General features: G+C 41.8%; 1 protein-coding gene across 1 annotated transcript in view; it reads left to right on the forward strand.

The window, feature by feature from the left end:
- The window catches only part of LOC145999769 (aminopeptidase N-like), a 137,450-nt gene that overhangs the window by 21,406 nt on the left and 92,802 nt on the right, over window positions 1-23,242 (forward strand). Inside the window, exons 2-4 of the mRNA XM_083137064.1 lie at window positions 5,622-5,909; window positions 6,829-7,015; window positions 11,974-12,129. Coding sequence (XP_082993190.1) covers window positions 5,622-5,909; window positions 6,829-7,015; window positions 11,974-12,129 — 631 coding nt within the window. The remainder of the gene's footprint in view (window positions 1-5,621; window positions 5,910-6,828; window positions 7,016-11,973; window positions 12,130-23,242) is intronic.

The following is a 23,242-nucleotide window of genomic DNA, read 5'->3' on the forward strand; positions in this document are numbered from 1 at the left end:
GGGATGAATAATTATAAAGTAATAATAATATTGACTGTTTAAATATATATGCACACACAGAATCTGAAACGTGTCAATTGACACATATACGAGGGACGTTCCGAAAGTAAGTTTCGTCATTTTTTTCACAGGGAAGCTTTATTACAAACAGAAGAATACAATGTCATAACAAAATACAATCTGTTGGCTATTTTCCCACATAGTCGCCACCGACATTGATACATCTGTCGTACCGTGAAATCAATTTCAAGAAACCCTCCTGGTAAAAATCGGTGCCCAGCGATTTAAGGAAGTTCTTCACAGCCTGTTGCACCTCCTCATTGCTTCCGAAGTGACGTCCCGATAGTGCTGACTTCAACGCAGGAAAAAGGTGGAAGTCTGATGGAGCAAGATCGGGGATGTAGGCCGAGTGATTGAATCTCTCCCATCCCAGACGACGAATGTGTTCTGCAGTGACCCTTGCTGTGTGGGGTCTTGCATTGTCGTCCAAGAACAAAACCTTTCGACCCAAGAGCCCTGGTCTTTTGCGTCGAATGGCGGACTTTAGTTTGCTTAGTGTGTAGCAACACCGTGCCGCACTTCCATTTGTGACCACGTTTCCAGCACACGTCTTTCTGCCTTACTGGTTTGCACTCGAATGAGCTCGGGCACGTCGGTCTGTTTCTTATCTCTATTCTTCGGTACTCTGCGCATGCGCCATCGCTCCACTGCTCTCGCTCCTTCCGTCGTGAATTCAAGAAAGATTACCTTTTGTTACGGCAATGTGTTTTCTCACTTTGTAATAATACAGCTTCCCTGTGGAAAAAAAAGACGAAACTTACTTTCGGAATGTCTGTCGTATGTTGACTCCAATAACACATTAACGTGCATAAACTGCAAATGATGCACTCATTTTTTGGTGTCTCAAAATATACACAGAAATGCATAAAATGGTACCTTTATCAGATTCTGTTACGTGTGATGCACTAAAAATGCATCAATTGGGAAGATTAGACAGTTCCCAAAAATAACAAAGGATGACATAAAGATGACAAAACTACACTTTTAACTGTGTCAATAAAAGTTCATCAGCTTTGATTTCATGCATTTCGAGCTCTTTGCGCATGTAAGGATATGTGCGTGAATGTGCATATGTTTATACACACACAAAAGTACAAATATCATTATTTTTACTGCATTTATTTTAAAAAAATAGTACTGTTTCAAACAACTCCACCTCTTGGAGCCCAATTCTACTGCAGCTACGAGGCTGCCTCGTATTAGTCTATGTGTCCATTGGAATATCTGATGCCATTATCAGTAGCGACTTCTGCCTATTCTCACAAAATCCCACGTGCACACCCAAATAAATCTGTAATGCAAATCATCATTATTATACTAATTCATTGAACTCTACTTCCTTCAAAATATCAAATGTTCCCACGCCGCTTCACCAAGAGAGGTGGTGGAGAAGCGTACGATCAGTAATACTGTAGAGAACGATGATTGGTTCTTCTGGCTTGGGGCCAATGACTGGGGATTTTGCATCATAAGGAAACCTCATGAACACAACAGTCGGTGTGTTAGCAAATGTAGTGTTGCAGACCCATTCCATGCGAGACGGTGTGACGGAGTCGAAGGAACCCACCTCATTGCAAATTGAGTATTTTTTTTTTTTTTTTTTAAAAAAAAAAGGGAAGTTTCGATTGTATATTGTCCCTCACATCCTGTTCCGGGCAAGAAAGAAGGGGAGGTGGGCGACTGAAAGCGAACCCTGTGTTTTAATCATGTCTGGTAATGCCTTTGCTTAGTGCATCTTGGCCAAAATAAACGGTCCCTGTGGCGCAGTAGCCGAATTATCATGAATCAGTCAGCTGTTTTGCATTGTGTGGCTGTTACTGCGTTGCAAAATTGTTTAGCGCTGTCAAAAGATCGTTCCTGTTTCAGTGCAAAGTGTTTGATGTTTGATTTCATGATGAACAGGGAAGCAGAGACTTAATATTTAACGTTGTTGAATTTTTCGAGGGAAGTTAGCCACAAAGCCTGTAGCATCTGTAGTAATATATGGATACGGCGGAAGGGAAGGAAACATTCTAAAGATCGAAGCAGGGCAGTGTGGATTGAGTGAGTACTGTAATTTTCATTAACCCTGGAATAGTACCTAAAAAAATCTATGTTTAATGGTACCTATACGTCCCATAGACGTACACATAAAAAAAAAGTTACTATACCCTCTATAAATGATTTAATTTTTTTCCATACTCTTCTCGCTGCATTTTAGATACTTTTTATTGTTAATGAATATAATTAAAATAACATTTTTCCGTAAACTCATACATTTTAAACATTTATAAACTAGGTTGCATAGAAAGAGTCATAATATATATGGAAATACGAGTAGGTAACTCGAATAGCAAGAAAATAATAAACAAATAAAGATTATACTTAGGTATAAGACAATCCCTTTAACTAGGAAATGGATGTAAAAGTATTAATGAAGAATACATGAACTAAAATTTACTCTCTATCACTAACAAACAGTCATTTAGACTAGCCACAATAACTAGAAAAAACTTCATGAATAAAAATGTTCACTCCTCCTTCCACATCCAGAACAGTAAATAGTTACAAACAAATCAGTCTTTAAATTATCATTTTTTACAAATGTGGCAAACGATGAAAGAATGCTCGCCACAGATAGGCTTTTTGCAGTTACAGCAGATCATTTTACTCATCCTTCTCTTTTTATACGAGCAGTAAGTACAGTACTGCCTCTTTCCAGATTTCGCTGCAGGTTGAACCACAACAGGTGGATCCACAACGCCAAGGCAATTTTGTATGCTGCTTCTTAGAGTGTGAGGCATATGTGGCTGTTTCATTCGTTCCTTCATCCATGGAAACGTTAGTTGATTTGCCAATTTGATGAGGAACTGAAATCTCGACAAAGGCTTTGCGTCGTCATCTTTTTTCTTTTTCTTGTAAAAGTTGAGCACATATATTATGTAAGAGTTGTAGCATGCAATATTGAGCATGTTGTAGAACTGGTTCATTGGCCACCTTCTTGTTTTTCGTATGCAAGAAGTATTCGTGACACACTGGTCAAAGGCATCAACTGCTCCCTTTGTTTGATTATAACACAGAATTACCTCAGGCTTCATACTGTTTTCATTTATTGCATCGTCGTCATGCATTGTGGAAATAAGAGTGACCAGTTTGTTAACACGTGGAGTAAATGAAACTGCTGTCAGATCCTCATGAAAAAGAAAGAGCGATGACTGAGGAGGTCGTGAAAGATAACTGGGGTCCACAAACTCCTTAGGAAACTCAGGTTTATTTTTCTTCGTCGTCCCAATCATTGTGAGGCCTCTTTCTGCCATTTTCTTAGCTAACTGGATGCTGGAAAACCAATTATCCATTGTAACATTACGACTTGAATTTTGGATGATGTCTGTTAGCTTTTCAACAAAGTAATCTGCTGCAGGCGTGCCTGAAGGTGTAGTTCCTTTACCAAGGTACGGGATCGCATTTACCATGTAATTCGTTCCTTGGTCGCAAAGCATCACAATTTTTATCCCATACTTTGCTGGTTTGTTTGGGATGTACATTTTGAACCCGACTCGTCCTCGGAATGGCACTAGTTGCTCATCAATTGTCATGTAGGCACTTGGTTCATAATTTGATATGCATTGCTCAATCAGCATGTTCCATATATCCCGTACGGGTGCAAACTTATCAGTTATCTTCCTTTCCTCACGAGTTTCTCGAGAATCAAAGCGAAGAGTGTTGAGCAAGAAGTGATGTCTCTGCACAGAAAATGATGCATGATATTTTTCGCCGCATTCCTTTGTGTCATGTAATGTTTGTAACTTCATATGGTTGTCTTTCTTGGCCCCTGCTAGAATTGTCACACCGAGGAGTGCTCTCAGTTCAGCCAATGAAACGTCCTTCAAAGCACAAGCATTCTTGTTTTTATAAGACTCCCTTTGTCTTGCAATTTCCTCATTTATGTTGTGCAGGATCATGTCCAACATTGTTGAGGTAAAGAAGACGTTAAAACATTCAACAGGGTCAGAAACATCTACAGCTTCGTTTTTTGTTTTTCGTTTGACATGTACAATGTTTTTAGCTGCGGCTTTTCCAGATGTGTTAGAAATGGGAACAGTTTTCCAAGCAAACCCGTTACGCCCGAACATATCGTCACATTCAGGTTTTAATCTTTTGTTTGTTGAATGGTCATCATTTCCTTCGGCTGACCTCTTCCTCTTTTCACCTGACTTTGGAGGTTGTTTTGCAGGTCCTGACTTTTGCTTGCCTTCAGCTCTTGACGAACTTGATTTAGAAACAGCTGAAGGCCGAGATGATTGTGCTGCTGATTGAATGATGGCCTCCTCGATATCTTCTTCTTCTGACGAAGGTTGATAGTCTGGGTCCAAGTCGGTATCGTCAGGATCCTCAGGAAAGGCATCTTGATCCACTTCAATTTCGTCTTCAACCTCGCTGCAATCGAATTCATCTAACTGAAGTTGCAGTTCTTGTAAAATCTCATCTTCAGTAGTGAATGTTTTGTTTGTGTTTGTGCCAGACATCTGGAACAATAAGGTAGGTACCTATGTAATCATAAACTCATCAACGGTACCAACACGCCTGGCAAACGTAGGAACACTACCTCATGAATGGTACCAACACGTCTGGCAAACGTAGAAACACTACCTCGTGAATGGCACTAATACGTCTGGCAAACGTAGGAACACTACCACATGAATGGTACCAATACGCCTGACAGGCGTAGGAAAATTTACGTTAAATGGTATCAATACGTCTCACAGGCGTACTAGGCTTTGGAAAAAACAAAACACTGATCTTGACGTGAACTGCTCGGCAATCTGAGGAACACTGACTTGCCAAGAGAGTTTCCGTTGAAGCATACCTGGGAGGCGGGGGTAAGGTTCCCCCAAGAAACAAGATGGCCGCTGTTCTTCCACTGAACTACGTCTCTTAGACTCATAGGTACCATTCCAGGATTAAGATGTATTATTCTCTTGATATCGCTTGATTTGCTTGGTTCGATCAGTCTGTCATTAGAAATAAACAACATATAGATAGATTACAAATGATTTCCTCCATGTGGTAGTTGGATCGGCCTTTGGTGTACACCAATGTTATTATTCTCCTTGTTCATTAATATCAGAGGCGCGGGGTAGGAATTTTTTACGAAATATTTTGCAAATCGACAATAGTATTGATATCGTAGATCTGTATTTCTATTTTTTGAGTGATTTTGTCAGGTTATCGAATGCTGAATTACATACTGAACAATAACATCGCTCTTCTCGTGAGTGGCTGGAAAATGTCCGAAATATTTGAAATTTGTAAAACATTCGTGTTAAAGAAATCATGAAATATAACTCTGTCTTAGCCTCATTTTCAGTGAAACTTGATCAAAACTTGGGTTGAAAATACATTTAGCATCATTATGTAAGCAAAAATGAGTGCGAGTATATAACAAGGGTGGCACAACACTTCTTCTGGACGCGAGACTGAAGTGCATACCCATAGAGCCAGACCACCAGCCGCCACTGGCCATAATCATTGTCAACGCTTATTCAACCAGAATCCTAATAAACTTTTTTCTTCTGCTGTAGATCCTTCAACTATGGCGTCCAAGCTGCAGTGTATCCAACCCTTGCTGGGAATTCTTGCCCTGGTGGCAACCGTGAGAGCCGACTTCAGCGAGTACCGTCTGCCCAACTCCGTGAGTCCGGAGCACTACAAGATCCGCCTAGCAACCCACTTTGCCGACAGGAACTTCACCACCGAAGGCCAGGTGTGGATCCGGCTGAGGGCGGAGGAGGAGGCCAGGAACATCACACTCCACAGCAAGGGACTCAAGATCTTCAACGACTCCTTGCTGCTCACGGATGTCCAGTCAGGTCAGTTTTCGCTTCATAAGTATCTCTCTCTCTCTCTCTCTCTCCCTCTCTGTCAATATACTTGTCCTTGCATTTCTCTTTTTTTCCTTTGCAATTCCATCTCTCTTGCACTCTCCCCCTTATCACTCCCTTTTCATTTATTTATCTTTCTGTATCTACCTCTCCTTTACTTTTTATAGCTTTCGTATCTTTTCTTCTATGAAATTTGACTCATTTGATTGATTGATTTGGTTTATTTTACTTCACTTTTTGGCTAATCGCGACGATGAGGATGAGGGATGGCATGATGAAATTGATGACGGGACACTCACAGAGCCAGGACGAGATTCGAACCTGGGACCCTGTGGTCGTAGCACGTCGTGGTAAACACTCCACAACGGAGAATATCGGCTATTTTTCTACGGAAAAAGATACTGGATTTTTTCACTATCTTCCTATAATAGTCCACTTATTTATAAAAATACAAAACATTAAATCTTCTTCATAAATTACGGCCTACTACTCAGTAATGAACAAAGAAATCTGTTCAAGACTAACTTTTTAAAATATTTTACATACTTTTGATCCATGTCCTGTTTCTTCCCTTTCACTTTGAGTGATGTCCCAGTAGTCATGACTTCACTTGCTTTGAAGGGTTAAACCCTGTTAGAGGTTAACGATTATCGCCACGATTTTAAAATAGAGTACATTCGAAATAGGTATTGCCTAAAATCTGTGTTTTAGGAATAACGGGTGTCATTTCGAACAACTTCTACAAAACATCCTTTGGTCCCCAGACATTTTGGGACACCCTGCACTTTAGAAATATTTTATACGCTCTTGTGCGAGTCGTTCCACATTTTTACTGCCGCAACCAAGAAAACGACGAATGGCTGTTTGAAATCCTCGGTGATTATAATTCTTCCCTTTGCCTTTCCAGGGGATCTTGTGGACATCAAGGGCCATTCCCAGGACATTCCCAAGGACTTCCTGAACATCCAGCTGGAGGAGCCCTTGACTAAAGGGAAGAAGTACCTGCTGTACTTGCAGTACGAAGGGCGCCTGGCTGAGTCCCTCGTAGGGTTCTACAGGAGTTCCTATGTCGATAAGGCGACCAACGAAACCAGGTACGGATTCTTAGGCTTGTTTTAGACGAAAGCATTTTCCTTAGCAGTTTTCTTAACATTTATACCATGACCAAAATGTTACCGTGTCAACTTAAAAAACTTTATGGCGTTTCAGATGCCATGGCATATTTCATTGCATTTCTCAAGCATAGGGTCCGTCCTATTTCCATAGCATAACCAATCAGAAGCGACCTCTAGGTCACGGGTGCAGTTGTAATGGCGGCCGCGTGAGATGTAAACAACGTATCACTTCACTTTTTTAAACGACGATAACTATTCAACCGAGAGGAATTACGCTTCGTATTAAATGGTTTTAGGTAGAGAAGAATGGCGCTGATTAAATACATACTTTACAACGTTTGCTGTACACGTATGGAAGAATATTTCAGCTTTTTCAATTGTAAACACCGTGCACACAGCATAGACGGTGTAACTCGACGTTGCTTTCGTGCTGTATGTATTATACATTTTAATCGCAAAAGCTAAGCGAAATGTTCCATGAAATGCTTACGTGTAAAGTACTAACTGCTACAAGATTTTTGGAAACATTTACAAAGCATTTATGCCAGTAAAAATGTTAAAGGAAATGCTTTCGTCTCTAAAGCGAGCCTAAAGGGTAGTACTCGTATGATCTCATATTATTCTGAAGGACAAACGAAACAACATGGCTGAGATTTCCCTAAATCAAAGGTTCGACCTATGGATACGTGATAATGATGGGCGTGGCTGTTCTTTGTAAGTGTCCCTTCATCATATCATCATTCATCCTCATCGGCACGAATAGCCAAAAGTGGCAGAAAAGCGTCGCTAAATAACAAAAATAGAATCAAATCAAGTGGCAGCGCACTTTCCATACAACAAACAACGGGCTAGTGTTAACAACTCCAAATGTACTCATGTTTTGACTCATGAATTCATTGATTTGCATTATTTTACTTCGCTTTTCTGCCACTTTTGGATAATTTGCGAAGATGGGGATGAGTGATGATATGATGAAATTGATGGACACTCACAAACATCCATGCCAAGGCCGGGATTCGAACCCGGGATCCCTGGCATCCTAGCGCGCTGTGCTAAGCAGTCCTCCATGGAGGTCGTCCCGTGTCATTTAGTCCAAGTCTATAATGTTACATTTTTAATGCACAGTTAGACGACAACACCAATCCTTACGGAGTGTTATTGTGAACGTGCATCCAAGTATGGGGGCCTCAAACTACAAGAACTCGGTTTCAAAGATGTGTTTACGATGCAGGTTCTTCATGTTCTTTCAATTGGCACGCGGAGTGTTTGGCATAACATCCCACGAACCCAGTTGTCCAAAGTTTGAACCATGGACGTATCGTTGTGTTTGTCACCCTCCGGCAGTTCATCATCCCCATCGATGTAAAATAACCAAAATAAAACGTAAGAGCGAATGAAAAGGCAGAACATCTCTCTTCACTTAAATTGTAACATTAATAAGAAAGGCTCGGTCACCGTTACAAATTACATAAGCTTCAGGATATATCCTTGGATCTTCTCTGCTGCGTGCACAGTGTAACTGTAAGCCTTGGTTTGAATCTCTGCTTATTCAAGGTTCTTCCTCATTGAACGAATTTATGACCACTTAGTTACATTTTTATTGTATCATTATTTGTCTCTTATCCACGTGTTTAAGTTAATTGCGAAAGATGAACTTACACATATGTTTTCCCTTCCATGCTATTTGGATCGAGAGCATTATGTTGTCAACTTTTCGTCACGCTAGAAGTTCCCATTTGGATGTTCATTGGGTGAGCCATGCTGTTTGTATATAGCAGCAACACATAAAGTTCGATTCTCAATAGATGAAACACTATATGTACTCTATGACCAGACAGTTTTGTATTTATCAGTAGTCTGAGTAACTCTTCTCTTCCTACATAACGTATGCAGATGATACGCGTTGCATGCAATCCTTTGGTTTAGTTCTATGTGAGCGTTGGTTGCTGTCAGTTGGACTTTCATTGCATCATTCATCAAAATTGACAAATATAACAACACTTCTTCATCAATTTCGTCATTATCATCTCTCATCATTGTTATCGCGATTAGCTTAAAAATGATGTATAGGGACGTTTTGACTTTTTATGTCCACTTTACGCACAACTAGACTAGTCGAGACTGAACCGCTATGGGCCTACACAGGGTGTCCAACCAAGAACCCGTTGATTACAAGGCGACGACGTAATCACTACGTTATAGCGTAAGAGGTTCCCCTGATTACAGAAAGTAGCAAGCCCGAAGCAATAACCTCCTTCGTCGGCCGTTACTCTCTCAAGCATTCAAAGAATGCTAGGTCAGTATTAAATCAATCCTCCTGGTTGATTGGAATTAAGTTGCTGATCAACTGGTATTAGGGAGCAATAACCAGGTGGTGGAAGAAAGGATAAGTGAGGGTGTAACGGGCGAAGTGGGGTATTTTGCTTTGGATCGAGGAACGAGAAACATCGGAGAGCCTGAGCGAGCCTGTATAGCGCAATTCTAAGAGTCTTCTCCTATGAACTATTCATCACCGAATAGACAGGTAACATCCTTCTCTAACCATGTTGATCTAAACTAGAAGATATAAACCCAAATTATTAGTGTTGTGCCTTTTCATGTGTGAAAAGTAACCTCTCGCCCATTACCATCAAGTTATCTGCCAAGGGCGAGTGCTCACCAGTGAGGATGAATGAATGACAAAACTACATCACCCAAGCATAATGGTTAAGATTCTTGGTTTGGTCCCACGAACTTCACAGTTCGTTACGTGATGGAGATGCTGGGTGATGCAGACGATAGGGAGGTACTGTGTAATAAAAGGAACGTAAAATAACAAAAAAATATTAGCTGTTACATTTTTCCTCATTTCTAACTTAAAGGAGCTATTGCATCTGGGCTACTCCATCACTTGTCATTGCGTTCAGAAAATAATGTTCGGAGGAAAATATAGGTATCACAATCATATTCGTCGACTCAAAAAGGGGTGTAAGAGATTCCGTCCAGAAGGCAATCAAACGTCAACCTCACTTCCACATACAGTGCGTTCGAAAAGTAACTATACACTTTTATAAACACGATTATATGTTGAGGGATTGTATTCACCAAGAACATTCCACATGAACAGCTTCTGAGAGTCTTCTAGAACAAGAAGAAATGCGTGCAGATATGTCTGGATGTTCATGGGAACCATTTCCAACAACTACTGTAAGGTAAGTCGATGTTACATATTGCTGTAGTAGTGCATGGCATGTGTATAGTTACTTTTCGAACGCACTATAGTAGACCTCGGTAACGGCAATGTTGAAGAACAACGAGACCCTGGCGTCTGGAGCTACGGCCATTATAATCCTCTGCAGAGCTGTGTGTTGTCTTGTGTTTTGTTCTTGCCTGCATGCTGAGTAAAAGGTAAAAAAAGGTAAAGTGTTCCCCTGTGCTTAGCACAACGCCATGAAGGCGTATAGGGGGTGTGGGGGTAACGCCCCACACTTTATTGATCCGGTCGTGAGTGATCAGCATCACGCCCCTGACCGCCTTTACCCCCCAGGGTTTCCCCCGGGTACCCATGTTATTCGACGCTGGGTGGACGCCGGGGCCGCTTCCAACGTTAGAATGTATGCTGAGTGCTTCTTTCAACCTAGGTTAGGATATTTTAGTTCTCGGAGACATGTATTTGATTTCGTTTAAGGCGAAGAGGGACAATTACGCACCAGGCATACATTTATTCCAATATCGTCGGAATGACCAATGCTACTAAAAAGATCTCCGCCAGAAATTAAGAGTATGAATTTCTCCTCATGTGGCAAGTGGAAGCAGTTTCCTAAGTTGATTATTAAGCCTTATACGATTTTTGAAAAATATGATGAATTAGTATTTACCGAATCCCATGTATTCCTTATGGGACATCAACTTCAACTTCAAGTTACGGCTCATGAAATGGGAATTTCGACTTTTCCTACTATTATGACATAGTTCAACGTGTCCTTTTTCCGTCCATGTACTTTTCTACGCCATCGGATGTTTGATATTCCCGAGAGAACGAATAAAATAATGGTCCCATAAGCCTAATGCATTTCTCCTTGCCTCCTACGGCCATCATGGCAGTGTTGCCAAACCTGATGTGCATAATAGACCTAAATTTCACCATTAATATAGCTAAAGAGGACTTTCAAGGAGCTAGATTAACGAAGGCTGCATAAAGTGCTTACTAGGGTAATTTTAGTTGTCAGAGGGGTGGGGGTGCTGCTATTACCGTTTGCTTTAAAGTGATGGCAATTTATTCTTAGTTTTCACCGCCTAGATTTGGCGGCATCACCCATCTCAATAATCCAATGATGTTAATATAAAATCGAAAATAAAGTGTTCCCGGATAACAAAATTGTCATCTTCATCTTAGCCACAGCGCTATATATAAAAATACATGGGGAGGAAAGAAGAGGTGGGTGACGCAGCCTACAGCTATACGAATATCACGTCACGTGCAAAATGTACATTTATGGCAAAAGTTGGTATTTATGGGCCGGAGCCAGTGGTGGCATCATAGTGGGGCAGAGGGCGGGTGCCACAGTTCACAGTCAAACGAGTGCACGAAAGAGCCAGATCTGGCTCCAAAAGAGCGAAGTTGGCAACAGTGATCAGCAGCTGCCCCAGGGAGAATGACCTAGGGGAAATTGTCCCTCCTCGCCTTAAGGTAAGGGGCAGGGCTCCGTATAATACAGTATGACAGGTTCAAATTGCCTTAGTGCTGACGCGCCCAAAATTTTAATTTCAGTCACTCGACTCAGAAAGGTCATAATTGGGCATGTTAATACATACGAAGCAAAATGTTATCCAAAACTTATGAGGAGTTTTGTACCTGACACCTTCCTGTAGAAAGTATAGCATAATTTCACTATTGCACTGTATATACGCGTAGGCATTAAATATCTCGTTCTGTTGATCCAACCTTCTATTTTCAGGTGGGTGGCGTCGACGGTGTTCGAGCCAACGTACGCCCGCAGCGCCTTCCCTTGCTTCGACGAGCCAGCCATGAAGGCTCGCTTCGAGGTGAGTCTGGCCAGGAGACAGAACATGACCTCCAACTCCAACATGCCTCTCAAGAAGTCAGAGCCCTGGTGAGTATGCTTGCCCAGCAGTATTTCCACTGTGTGTTTGTTTGGCGCGCTCAGTCCAGAACTACAGTATTATAAAATTCTAATACCACGGAATAATTGCATGTATTTCGTATGTACTATATACGGCACAAATTATTAATTTCTAGCGAGAAACACAAGTACAATTTTAATCTTTGAACAAAAATTATAATCTTCTACTCATCTCTTTTGGAATTTTATGTACAACCAGTACATAATATGCACCCAAGTTTCACAATTATTTTTCGGTGAATGCTCAAACAATACATAAGACTCGTACACTTAGAAATTATGGCACTGACAATTGGTTTATTATATTTGCGTGTTTTGCAATCGGAAGATGGATAATTTGGAAGAGGAATATCATTTATTTTACCTGTCACGTAAGTAGGTGAAATGGGCGACTCTGGCTGGGCCCTTTGACCTACTTTTCTCGCCTTAATGGATTTCTCTCGTAAGGCATGAGCAGTGTTGCCAACTCCTCACTCGAAAAATCACCAAGGTTTTTGTTTTTGGGTATAACCTAACCTACAATGAGAGAAAAATGGACAGAAAAAGCTCTGGCATCACTTTTTAAGCTATTTTTTATGCTAAACTCGTTTTTTGACCTACATTTGAAATGACTTACGACATTTTCCTATAAGGCTGCCTCCCTCTTACTGTAAGGCCCCCCCTTTTTTTCCCCTCTCCTCCTTAGTGTAATCTACTACAACCTGCTAATAGGCTTCTGCTCTCAGCGTAATCCGTTTTACGGGCTAAACTAACCTACAATGAGAGAAAATTAGACAGAAAAAGCTCTGGCATCACTTTTTAAGCTATTTTTTATCCTATTTCAAATGTAGCTCTTATGCTACCTCACTTTTTGACCTACATTTGAAATGACTTACGACATTTTCCTATAAGGCTGCCTCCCTCTTACTGTAAGGCTGCCCTCAGTGTAATCTACTACAACCTGCTAATAGGCTTTTGCTCTCAGCGTAATCTGTTTTACGCACTAAACTAACCTACAATGAGAGAAAAAATGGAGAGAAGAAGCTCTGGCATCAGTTTTTAAGCTATTTTTTATCCTATTTCAAATGTAGCTCTTATGTTACCTCACTTTTTGACCTACATTTGAAATGACTTACGACATTTTCCTATAAGGCTGCCTCCCTCTTACTGTAAGGCCCCCCCCCTTTTTTTTCTCAGCGTAATCTACTACAACCTGCTAATAGGCTTTTGCTCTCAGCGTAATCTGTTTTACGGGCTAAACTAACCTACAATGAGAGAAAATTAGGCAGAAGAAAAGCTCTGGCATCAGTTTTTAAGCTATTTTTTTACCTCCTGTAAATTTTGCTAACATCGCCCTTTGGACCTACATTTGAAATGACTTACGACATTTTCCTATAAGGCTGTCTCCCTCTTACTGTAAACTCCCCCTCAGTGTAATCTACTACAACCTGCTAATAGGCTTCTGCTCTCAGCGTAATTTGTTTTACGGGCTAAACTAACCTACAATGAGAGAAAATTAGACAGAAGAAAAGCTCTGGCATTAGTTTTTAAGCTATTTTTTTACCTCCTACTCTTATGTTAACATCGTCCTTTGACCTACATTTGAAATGACTTACGACATTTTCCTATAAGGCTGCCTCCTCTTACTGTAAGGTTCCTCAGTGTAATCTACCACGACCTTGCACTCTCAGCGTAATCTGCCACGATGTTTTGTTTTTAAAACTCTCAGGTGTGATCTTCTACAATGTGTGTGTGTGTGTGATAATCAAAATTTATTTTTGTTAAGGAAATCCCTGGCCCCCAAAAAAAGAAAATATCCCGCCAGGGGTGCGTGGTGCCCAACACAGTTCTAATGGCCACGGCTAACAAAGCCATGCCTTTGTAGAGTTTCATGGTTTTTTTTTTTAAACTCCCCCATGACTCCCTACAGAGGACCTCCGTGTGTAATGTGTGTGTTTTATGATTGAAGAGAAGAAAAATTTTTGGTTAAGAATGGAAAGTGTAAGAACTAAAAAAGTTTCCGTAGGGGGTGCAGCATCTGAAAGAAATAAAAAAATATCCTCAAAATAGTGAACATAATATGATAGAAAAATATAAAAGAAAAGTGTGAATGCAAAAATTAGTGTGAATGATTGTTTTTTTTTAAAAAAAATAATAGAAAAATATAAAAAAAGTGTGAATGCAAAAATAAGTGTGAATGATTGTTTTTTTTTAAAAAAAAAAGTGGTGCAAGAAATAATACGTACTTTTTTGATGCAGAAGTCTAATGGTGCGAGCAGGTTTCTTCCTCGTCATGGTATCCCCATTCTCGGGTGTGGATGTTGCAGTCCAGTAGCCTTAATTTGGTGTCGTGGGGATCAAGCGCCACTTTGTTGATCGTGGATGTACGCAACTGGTCGATGGTGCTCGTGATCCGTTGTTCGGTCATGCGTTTGATTTTTTTGTCGAACAAGCACGACTTGTAATCTTCTACGGTTAGTTTGTTTGTGCTTGAACGCCCCACCCCATTTGCCTTTTTTATTTCGGTCTCATCCTGAACTTTGATGGCGTACATTTTCGCTCGAAGACCAGCAAACTCTGTGATGATGCGGCCGTTGACTTCATCCTTCATCTTCCCGATCGTCATTTTCTGGCTGTCGTCGAAGAGAGCGTGATCTTTCGGATAATTGGAGAAATCGAAATGTTGGCTCATGCTTTTGAGATCATTGTATAGATCATCGGTGCGGATGTTGTACACGAAGCTGTCCGTGTCTGTGTATGCCACCTCGATCGCCTCTCCATAGTGTGGTTTCATGACGTCGTAGTGAAACTTGTACATGGCCAGCTTCGACAACTCGAGGATCGCGACTCCCACGGCGATTGGTGTGTCGAATGTTATGTTCCTGAGAGCACGTTCGATCAATACCAACGTGTCGCTTAGTATTGTGAAGTTCTTGTACGAGGGCTGAGCGACGTGCTTGTTTATTTTCTTCGGGTCGGAGACCAAGTTGATATTTCTTCTTTTCCTGGCATCTTCCATGCTCTTGCCGTAGATACTATTGTTCATCAATTTGTATAGGTCTTTGTCTGCGGAAGAAGAAGCTGATGCTCGACGTTGAGTGTTGCCGTCGATATAGGGTGCTAGCCACCTGGTCTGTTTAAACTTCAATCCCGAGTGCACTCGCTTCAAAACCAATCCATGCTGGAGGTAGAATTGTAGGAGACGATAATGCACCACGTAATTCTCTTTGCTCTTGAAGGTGAGCATCAGCTTCTTCTCCGGAGCCGTTTCCATTACAGGTGCCATCGCAAATCCATGGTGTTCTTGATGAAGCGATGCAGGATATTCCAAATCTACTTTCAGGAAACATCCATTTTCATGATCTTTGCTCCATTCTAAACAATCTTGAAGTTCCTGCTCGCTCATCCATTCGTATTCTCCGATGGGCAGAGGCTCGGACATGGCATAACCATACAGGTTGTTCATGTCCCAGTATGCCAAGAAGTTTCTCGGTTTCCCTGCATCGAAATCGGCAACATATGGATTGTTGGCTTTGACGTATCGAAGGGGACACTGGACGATTCCACCACGTTTTGCCTCTTCGACAAACAAAAGTTGATTGACGTCCTTGATGAGTTTTATCTTCACCTTCGTGGATTTTAACATCGCCTGCCAAGAATAACCCGGTGTGGTGTAGCTGAAAGCGGGGTCCAAACCATATGCTGCCATTCCTCTCGAGCGATGGAGATGAAAACGGTCGCTCAATAGCGTAACATCCAGTTTCAGATACAGATCGTGATAGTCGGCCATAGTTTGACAAGAGAATGTAGACCAGACGAGCTGAGCATGATGGTAGTCCTCTTCGGTACAACAGGTGTCGCTAAGACGACTGTAGAATGCTTCTCTCGGTGGTAACGATGTTTCTAAGAATTTGGAAGCATCTGTCATGTATTCGTAGGGGTAAACACCCTTGCGTCTCAACAGTGCTAAATGTTGGTCGCCGAAACATTTCCTGGTGGCAACCAAATCATTGTCGATAAGTTGAGACACAAGTGTCGCCAAACTCGAAGACAGAAAGTTGTAGGAGTCCAAGAAGCGAATTTCTATGTGATTGCCATTTCCAACGTCCACCATCTTGCTGAATGAAATGAATTTCTCGTTGGTGCGAGCTATGACGCTAATGGGTTGAGCGTCGCATCCCATCTCCTTTATGAAGATTTTGGCGTCGTAGCCCTCCAAATTGTGAATGAAAACAGGAATAAAATTCGGTTTTTTGATTTGTATATTACAGTCGTTACACAGGGGGGCCACATATTTTCCCGTGTGATGGTTATGGTGGCGAACTTTGACATTTTCGAGGGTGAAGTTACATTCGCACGCATCACACTGAGAGGCAAGGTTGTATGCTTCCATCTCTTCCTGGGTAAGAGGCTCCATTGGTTTGTCTTCTCTTAGTAGAGGAGCGAATTGTATGGCCATCTGTTTCAAGGTTTGAACGAATTTTTGTGGAGCATCATTGCCACGATGTAAAATAACATTGTCTGTGTTGTTGACCATCAATCCAAAAGCGCAGGCTTCGTGATGTAGAATTTCGGTGGTGCTCGATATGCTGGGATTCGGTTCGCAGATGGCGAGTGGAAGTTGGAAACTTTCAAAGTCGGCGCATATCACCACGGGATGCCAAAGTAGCGCCTTGTAGTTGGAAAATTTCATGTCTCGAGAAGGCATTTTGATAACCGCAGCCGGATGTTTACTACACATTTCATGATGACCTTGGAGTTCTTCATCAGCATTCTTTTTTCCTCGACCGTAGAATATACTCAGGCATCTGTCGCATACTTGAATTTTATGTTGATGTTTGGTAATTTGACTTCTTATTAATTTTGGAAGATTCTGAATTAGACAATAATGATAATTATCATTATTTTCGATCAGGAGTAATCTGATGACACGATTACTTTTAATGTTGCTATGTCTGAGAACGTAGATGGTGTTGTTTTTTTTGTCTAATCCGAAGATGTGTACTGCTATACTTTCGTTTTTATCTGTCTTGTACTGTGCCTCAAATTTACTAATGTCTCGCAGATTTACAGGGTAATTAATACCAGCCATAGGTTTTTCAAATTCTGAGAGATATTCTGGCTTGTTGTAGTGGTATAAACAATGTTTGTCATTATTGGCTGGGTGATGATCGGCAATGATGCACCACAAAAAGCATCTGTTATCCTCATTTTGAATGTTGATGATTGCTTTCTTACTGGCTATTTTCAGGGGCAATTTGATGTAGCTGGATGCTCCCATCGGGTTGTATCGTGCCACCTTCAAAGTTAAAGTGTGAGGCAAACCGCAAAGTGTCCAACCCGATCCACGTTGTTCGAAAGTCTCGTGCTTGTTCAACAAAGCGTCAAACATCTGGTTGCAAATGGCATCCACCTCATCGACGTTGGCGACGTGGAGACTCTTTACACCAGTGTAATGATGGAAAGTTTCTCGCTCTTTTTTCACGTTTTCGTAAATAACGGAAACGATGAGGTGGATTTTCAACGAGCATTGCAACAAAGCTTCGGTGATAGACGAAATTAACTTGCTTTTGACCGAGTGAAAAAAGATGTTTAGATCAGTTGTTTCTTCAGATTGGAAAGTCTCCTTGGTTAAAATATTTCGAATACTTTCGCCGGCACTCTTCTGCTTCTTTCGTGGCGCTTGATCGCCATCATCGAGCTCTCTCTTACTTGATCCTTCCCCATGCACATTCTTCCGATGTCTACCCAAGTGAGAGATGGATATATATTTCCCACAGTCGTCACATGCGCGTTTTGCTTCCTTCTTCTCCATTCTTTTGCTAAGAAAAAAAATGAAGTTACTAAATTGCACACATTTTTTTTTTGTGGTGTTATTTATATTAGACCCCAAAAACCATAAATGATCTACCATAGATGAAGTTACTATTTGTGGTGTTATTTATATTAGACCCCCAAGCATAAATAATCTACCACGGATGAAGTTACTATTTGTGGTGTTATTTATATTAGACCCCAAAACCATAAATGATCTACCATAGATGAAGTTACTATTTGTGGTGTTGTTTATATTAGATATGTTCTCAATTTTTTCTTAAATAACCGGCATGAATCTTTTTGGTTTCCGAAAGCAAACCAACATGGAGACTGTACACCGCACGACGACAGATTTACCTTCCATGTTAACTAAACTCAATGGTCTACTGATTGTTCATCTCAACAGTATTTGGACGAAATTGGATGATGATGTGGGCAAGATGTTTTACGTCTTCAACAACAATTTACATTTTTACGAAATTCCGATCGGTGGGAAACTTCAAATCACCGTGAATCCGGAAAACGTAGGCGAAATCAAAATATCTACCGGCAAGAATATTTTTCGAATCAAGCACGACAAGATGCTTTCTAACATTACGTATGATGTTTCTGCAGGAGATTATCTTTACGTTCAACTCCTAGGAGATTACGATAAACTCATTCCTCTCTTCGTAGAATTACGTATTGTCTATCCTATTATAAATAACCATTAACCAAAAATGCCTAACGACATTTTCGGCCACACTAAGCGTGTAGACCACGCAGAAGAGATTCTCATGTTGGACGTCCGAATTAAAAAGTTGAGGAGCGATTTGATCGCTTTGCAGGAGACCTTAAACAAAAGTTTAGAGTCGGAAATCGCTACGCTCCAAACGCAATGTCTGAAAATCGATTCCGAACTGAAAACGCTCATAAAAAATTATGTCGACATACCTTCTTACGACAGCGTTCAAAATATACAGTTGAACGTGGATTCGCTTCAAAATGATTTGGCCAAATTACAGCAATTTCAATCGAAAAATGAAGATTTGGAAAAATTGAAACTCGAAATCGAAGAACGAACTTCTGCAATCGAAAAGAATTTCTCTGAACTTCAAACCGCCGTGAAGGATATTGATGTAGAACGCTTGCACGTCGTCGTTTCCAAATTACAAGAAGAATTCGCCAGCACGTTGGAAGAAATTAAATCCAAGTTACAGACTTTGGAAGATACAATGACGAACCTACCATCGTCAGACGAACTGCAGGTCATCGGCAAAAGCGTCGCGAACATAAAAATTCAATTGGAGGCTTATCAAGATTTCGAACACATTCAAACCACCATCGCTACGCTTCAGGCGTCTCTGGAGTTGATCAACGAAGAAATTAAAAATATTCGCGCTGAAGCGAGCGCGTTGACGAGCATTCAGGACACGTTAATCACGGTTCAGCAGAAGATCGAATATTTAGAAAATTTGAACGTCGAATCCAATCTTGCTCATTTTCATCACGTACTCGACAACATACAGGGTGACTTGGAATCGTTACGGACGAGCGTGCCTTCGAGCGAAGATTTGGAAAAATTGAAAACGGCGGTGACGGCACTATCCGATTCGAGCGACATCAAAAGTTCGTTGAGCGATCTCGAGAGTAGGGTGGCCAATGTCCCCACCTCCAAAGAATTACACGCTTTGAAAAGGAACATATCTCGAATGCTGAAACGACTGGAAACGGAAACGGCGAACGTGGAACAGATTCGAGACGAACTTGCTTCGCTGGTGTCGACGCTGCCCACTTCGCAGAGCGTCGCCGATCTTCACACGCAGTTTACCGAGATGCGAAGCATCGTGAACGATCTTACCGAGAAAAGTTCGAAATTGAATCAAGTCGAGAACCTTCAGAGTATTGTCGTCAACATCAGAGATCAAGTTGGAGTGCTGGAATCCACGCAGGAATCGACGCTGGCCTCTTTCGGTACCAAGTTGCAAGAACTCAACGAAAACTTCAAGCAGTTGAACGTGGAAGTGAAAATCAAACCGTCATTTTCTACAGTAACGGATACCATAGTCGAATATTTGTTGCCCGTACAAAATACACTGGGACAGCTTCACAGCAACCTTGTTAGCGTCGATACTAAATTCGCTAAACTGCATTCTCTGCAAGCCATCGAAATCAACAGCGTACCCAATCAACAGAGAATCTCCACGTTCGTCGAAGGTAACAAACTGTACATGTTGCATCCTTATCATCCGTACTACAAGTTTCTCCTCGATGGCACGATTCAGATAAATGAATTTTCGTACTGGTCTCACGGCAGAAAAGCTAGCGTTCCCACCATGACCTTGATATCGAATCGTGGTGTCCAGAAAGCAGGAAACATTCCTCTGGCACGTTGGAACGAAACGCGCAACGTATATGAAATACACGAAGACGAAGATCTCACCGTTTTCGACGTGAGTGCCGGCGATAAGCTGATCATTCAAAACACGAGCGAAGTGCCACCCTCTTTGAATCCCATCACGCTGGTGCTTCTCTTCAAACGTAATCTCTAAAAAAATGTCTAGGCAAGCCATCGTCCAAGAATTGCATAAACCTGCACGCCGCAACTACGAACGTTTGGCGGTGGTGACCAAGGGCATCGACGACCTCTGGCAAAGTGACCTCGTGGAGATGAGCAGCGGCAATCTAAAAAAACGTGCATAAATTGAACAAGGGCAACAAGTACCTCCTCACCGTCATAGACACGTTTTCGAAGTTCGCGTGGGCTCTACCTTTGAAGGCGAAAACGGGAACGTGCATCACGGAAGCATTCAAGACAATTTTTCGCAAAAGCAACAGACGACCACGGTTTTTGCAAACAGACAACGGTAAAGAATTTTACAATGCCGTATTCCAAAAGTTTATTCAAAAACATGACATTCGACATTATTCAACCTTCAGTCACATCAAAGCCAGCATCGTGGAAAGATTTAATCGAACCTTGAAAACACACATGTGGAAACGATTCACGCTTCGGGGAAATTACAAATGGGTCGACATTCTGCCTGAACTCGTCGATACCTATAATAATACGGTACACAGAACGATAGGCATGAAGCCAGCTGACGTTACCAAGTCCGACGAGCAGCGTTTAATTTCTACAGTTTACTGTCCAAAGTACACTCCCACGACAAAAAAACCTAAATACAAAATTGGAGACCAGGTGAGGGTCAGTAAATTGAAGCGAACGTTCGACAGGGGTTTCACACGAAACTGGAGCACGGAACTTTTTACCGTGGTTCGAGTTCTACCCGGAAACCGTCACACGTATATAATAAAGGACAGTGGCGGTGAAATTTTATTGGGGCGCTTCTACGAGGAGGAACTCTCTAAAACAAAATACCCAGACACGTACCTTATCGAAAAAGTTTTGCGTAAGAGAGGCGACAAACTTTTGGTGAAATGGCTGGGACTTCCGGACACGAGTTGGATCGATTCAAACGAAGTGATTCTATGAGTGCGTGGAATGTCGTGAAACGTCTACCTGATTCGGAAAATCGAAAGAAGAAAAGGAACGGCGAGTTGCTCCCCGACAGCATCCGCTGCCTGATCGTAGGTCCTTCGGGGTGTTGGAAAACGACACTGCTCGTGGACAATTTTCTCCTCGCACCGAATTGGTTAGATTGGAAGAATAGGCACCTGTACGTGTTCTCGAAAAGTTTGGAGCAATCCAAATACCAGCAACTGATGAAACTGTACGATGGTCTGCACATTGCAATGTTCTCTTCGGAAATAAAACCTCTCGATGATTGTCGTGAAAATTCAGTCGTTGTGTTCGACGATGTCATCCTGGAAAATCAAAATGAAATTCGCAACTTTTTCACGCAAGGTCGTCACAAAGGAATGGATTGCTTCTTCCTAGCTCAAACGTTTTCCAAAATTCCAAAACAGTTAGTACGCGACAATGCTAATTTCATATGTTTGTTTCGTCAAGATCACACCAACCTCAAGCACGCGTACGATGACTACGTAGGCGGAGACATGAACTACAATCAATTTTCGGAACGCTGCTGCTCCCACTGTTGGAACAGTGACGATTTCGGATTCGCGACGATCGACATGACGAGGAAACCCAACGAGGGAAAATACAGAAACAAAATCAACGACTTTCTAAACGTTGCAACGTTGTAAGAAACGACGTGTATAAATAACGTTATGACGAAACGAAAAATCGAAGACGAAAATCTCAAGCTTCGCGATTACCTCGCGAAACGCTTCAAAGGTTGGAAATCCGAGAATCGCGGATTCTACGAAGAGAAGAAACGTCAAGATCAACCTGTGATCGACGCCATCAGCGATCTAGGTAAAGAAATTAAAGGCGTCACGGAACAAAATAAAAATTTGATCAACGAACTCGTACCACTTGCAGCTAAAAGTTACACCGTACCCACGCCTATTTCGAGCATTCCTTCGACGCCGTTCGAACTGAAGGACGTACCGCCACGACGTCAAGCCATAAGCAGCACGTCTTCGAATAAAATCGAGTTGGGACCTTTGGCACGAGACTACCTGAGCACAGGGAAGTTCGACAAGGATGAAGTGTTCGGATTGTATCCGAGCATGGAAACCAACGAGGGTGTGGTTTGGAAAATTGGGAAATCGAAAGTCACCTTCGAAGGCAACGACATTAAGGTTAATTTAGGCGAGAAGGATAGTTGGAACAGGTATCCGGGTACGGTGGGACTGTGGGAACTCGTTGCCAAAAAGCAGCCGAAAGATTACACCGACGAAGATTACCAAAGTTACAAGGAAATTTTGATCATGACGGATGCCTTGTACCAGAACAACGACGCCTCGCAGAATAGGGTGAAATCGAGCAGCGGCGAGAAGTACAGGAATCTCATCAAGCCGATATGGAACCAGGTCAAAACAGGCAGCGGCGTCAAACTCTACAACACCCTGCCCAAAGAATTCGTTTGGGTGGACGACGTGCGCAAGCTCATAGACCGATTGTTGGTTATTGCAGGAGAGGAGAATGCAGGCAATCGTAATTTCTACAACGAGAAGGTTGGCATCGTGGACATGATCAGTGCCAAACTTTCCAACTTCATCGTGAACGACGACAAGGGCATAGGTTACCTCATCAAAATTATCAACACGCTGCCTCCGAGATTCTGGAACGTGGCCGAAGGAAAGGGACTCGTGAACGACATCATCAACAAGTTACCTTTCGAGATGCATTTACCTGGCTACCAGTACTGCGGACCGGGTACCAAACTCGAGAAAAGATTGGAGAGAGGAGACAAGGGTGTGAATCCGTTGGACGCCG

The sequence above is a fragment of the Lepisma saccharinum genome, chromosome 15, assembly GCF_977018435.1.
Source record: "Lepisma saccharinum chromosome 15, izLepSacc3.1, whole genome shotgun sequence".
In the NCBI taxonomy this organism is placed as follows: Eukaryota; Metazoa; Arthropoda; class Insecta; order Zygentoma; family Lepismatidae; genus Lepisma; species Lepisma saccharinum.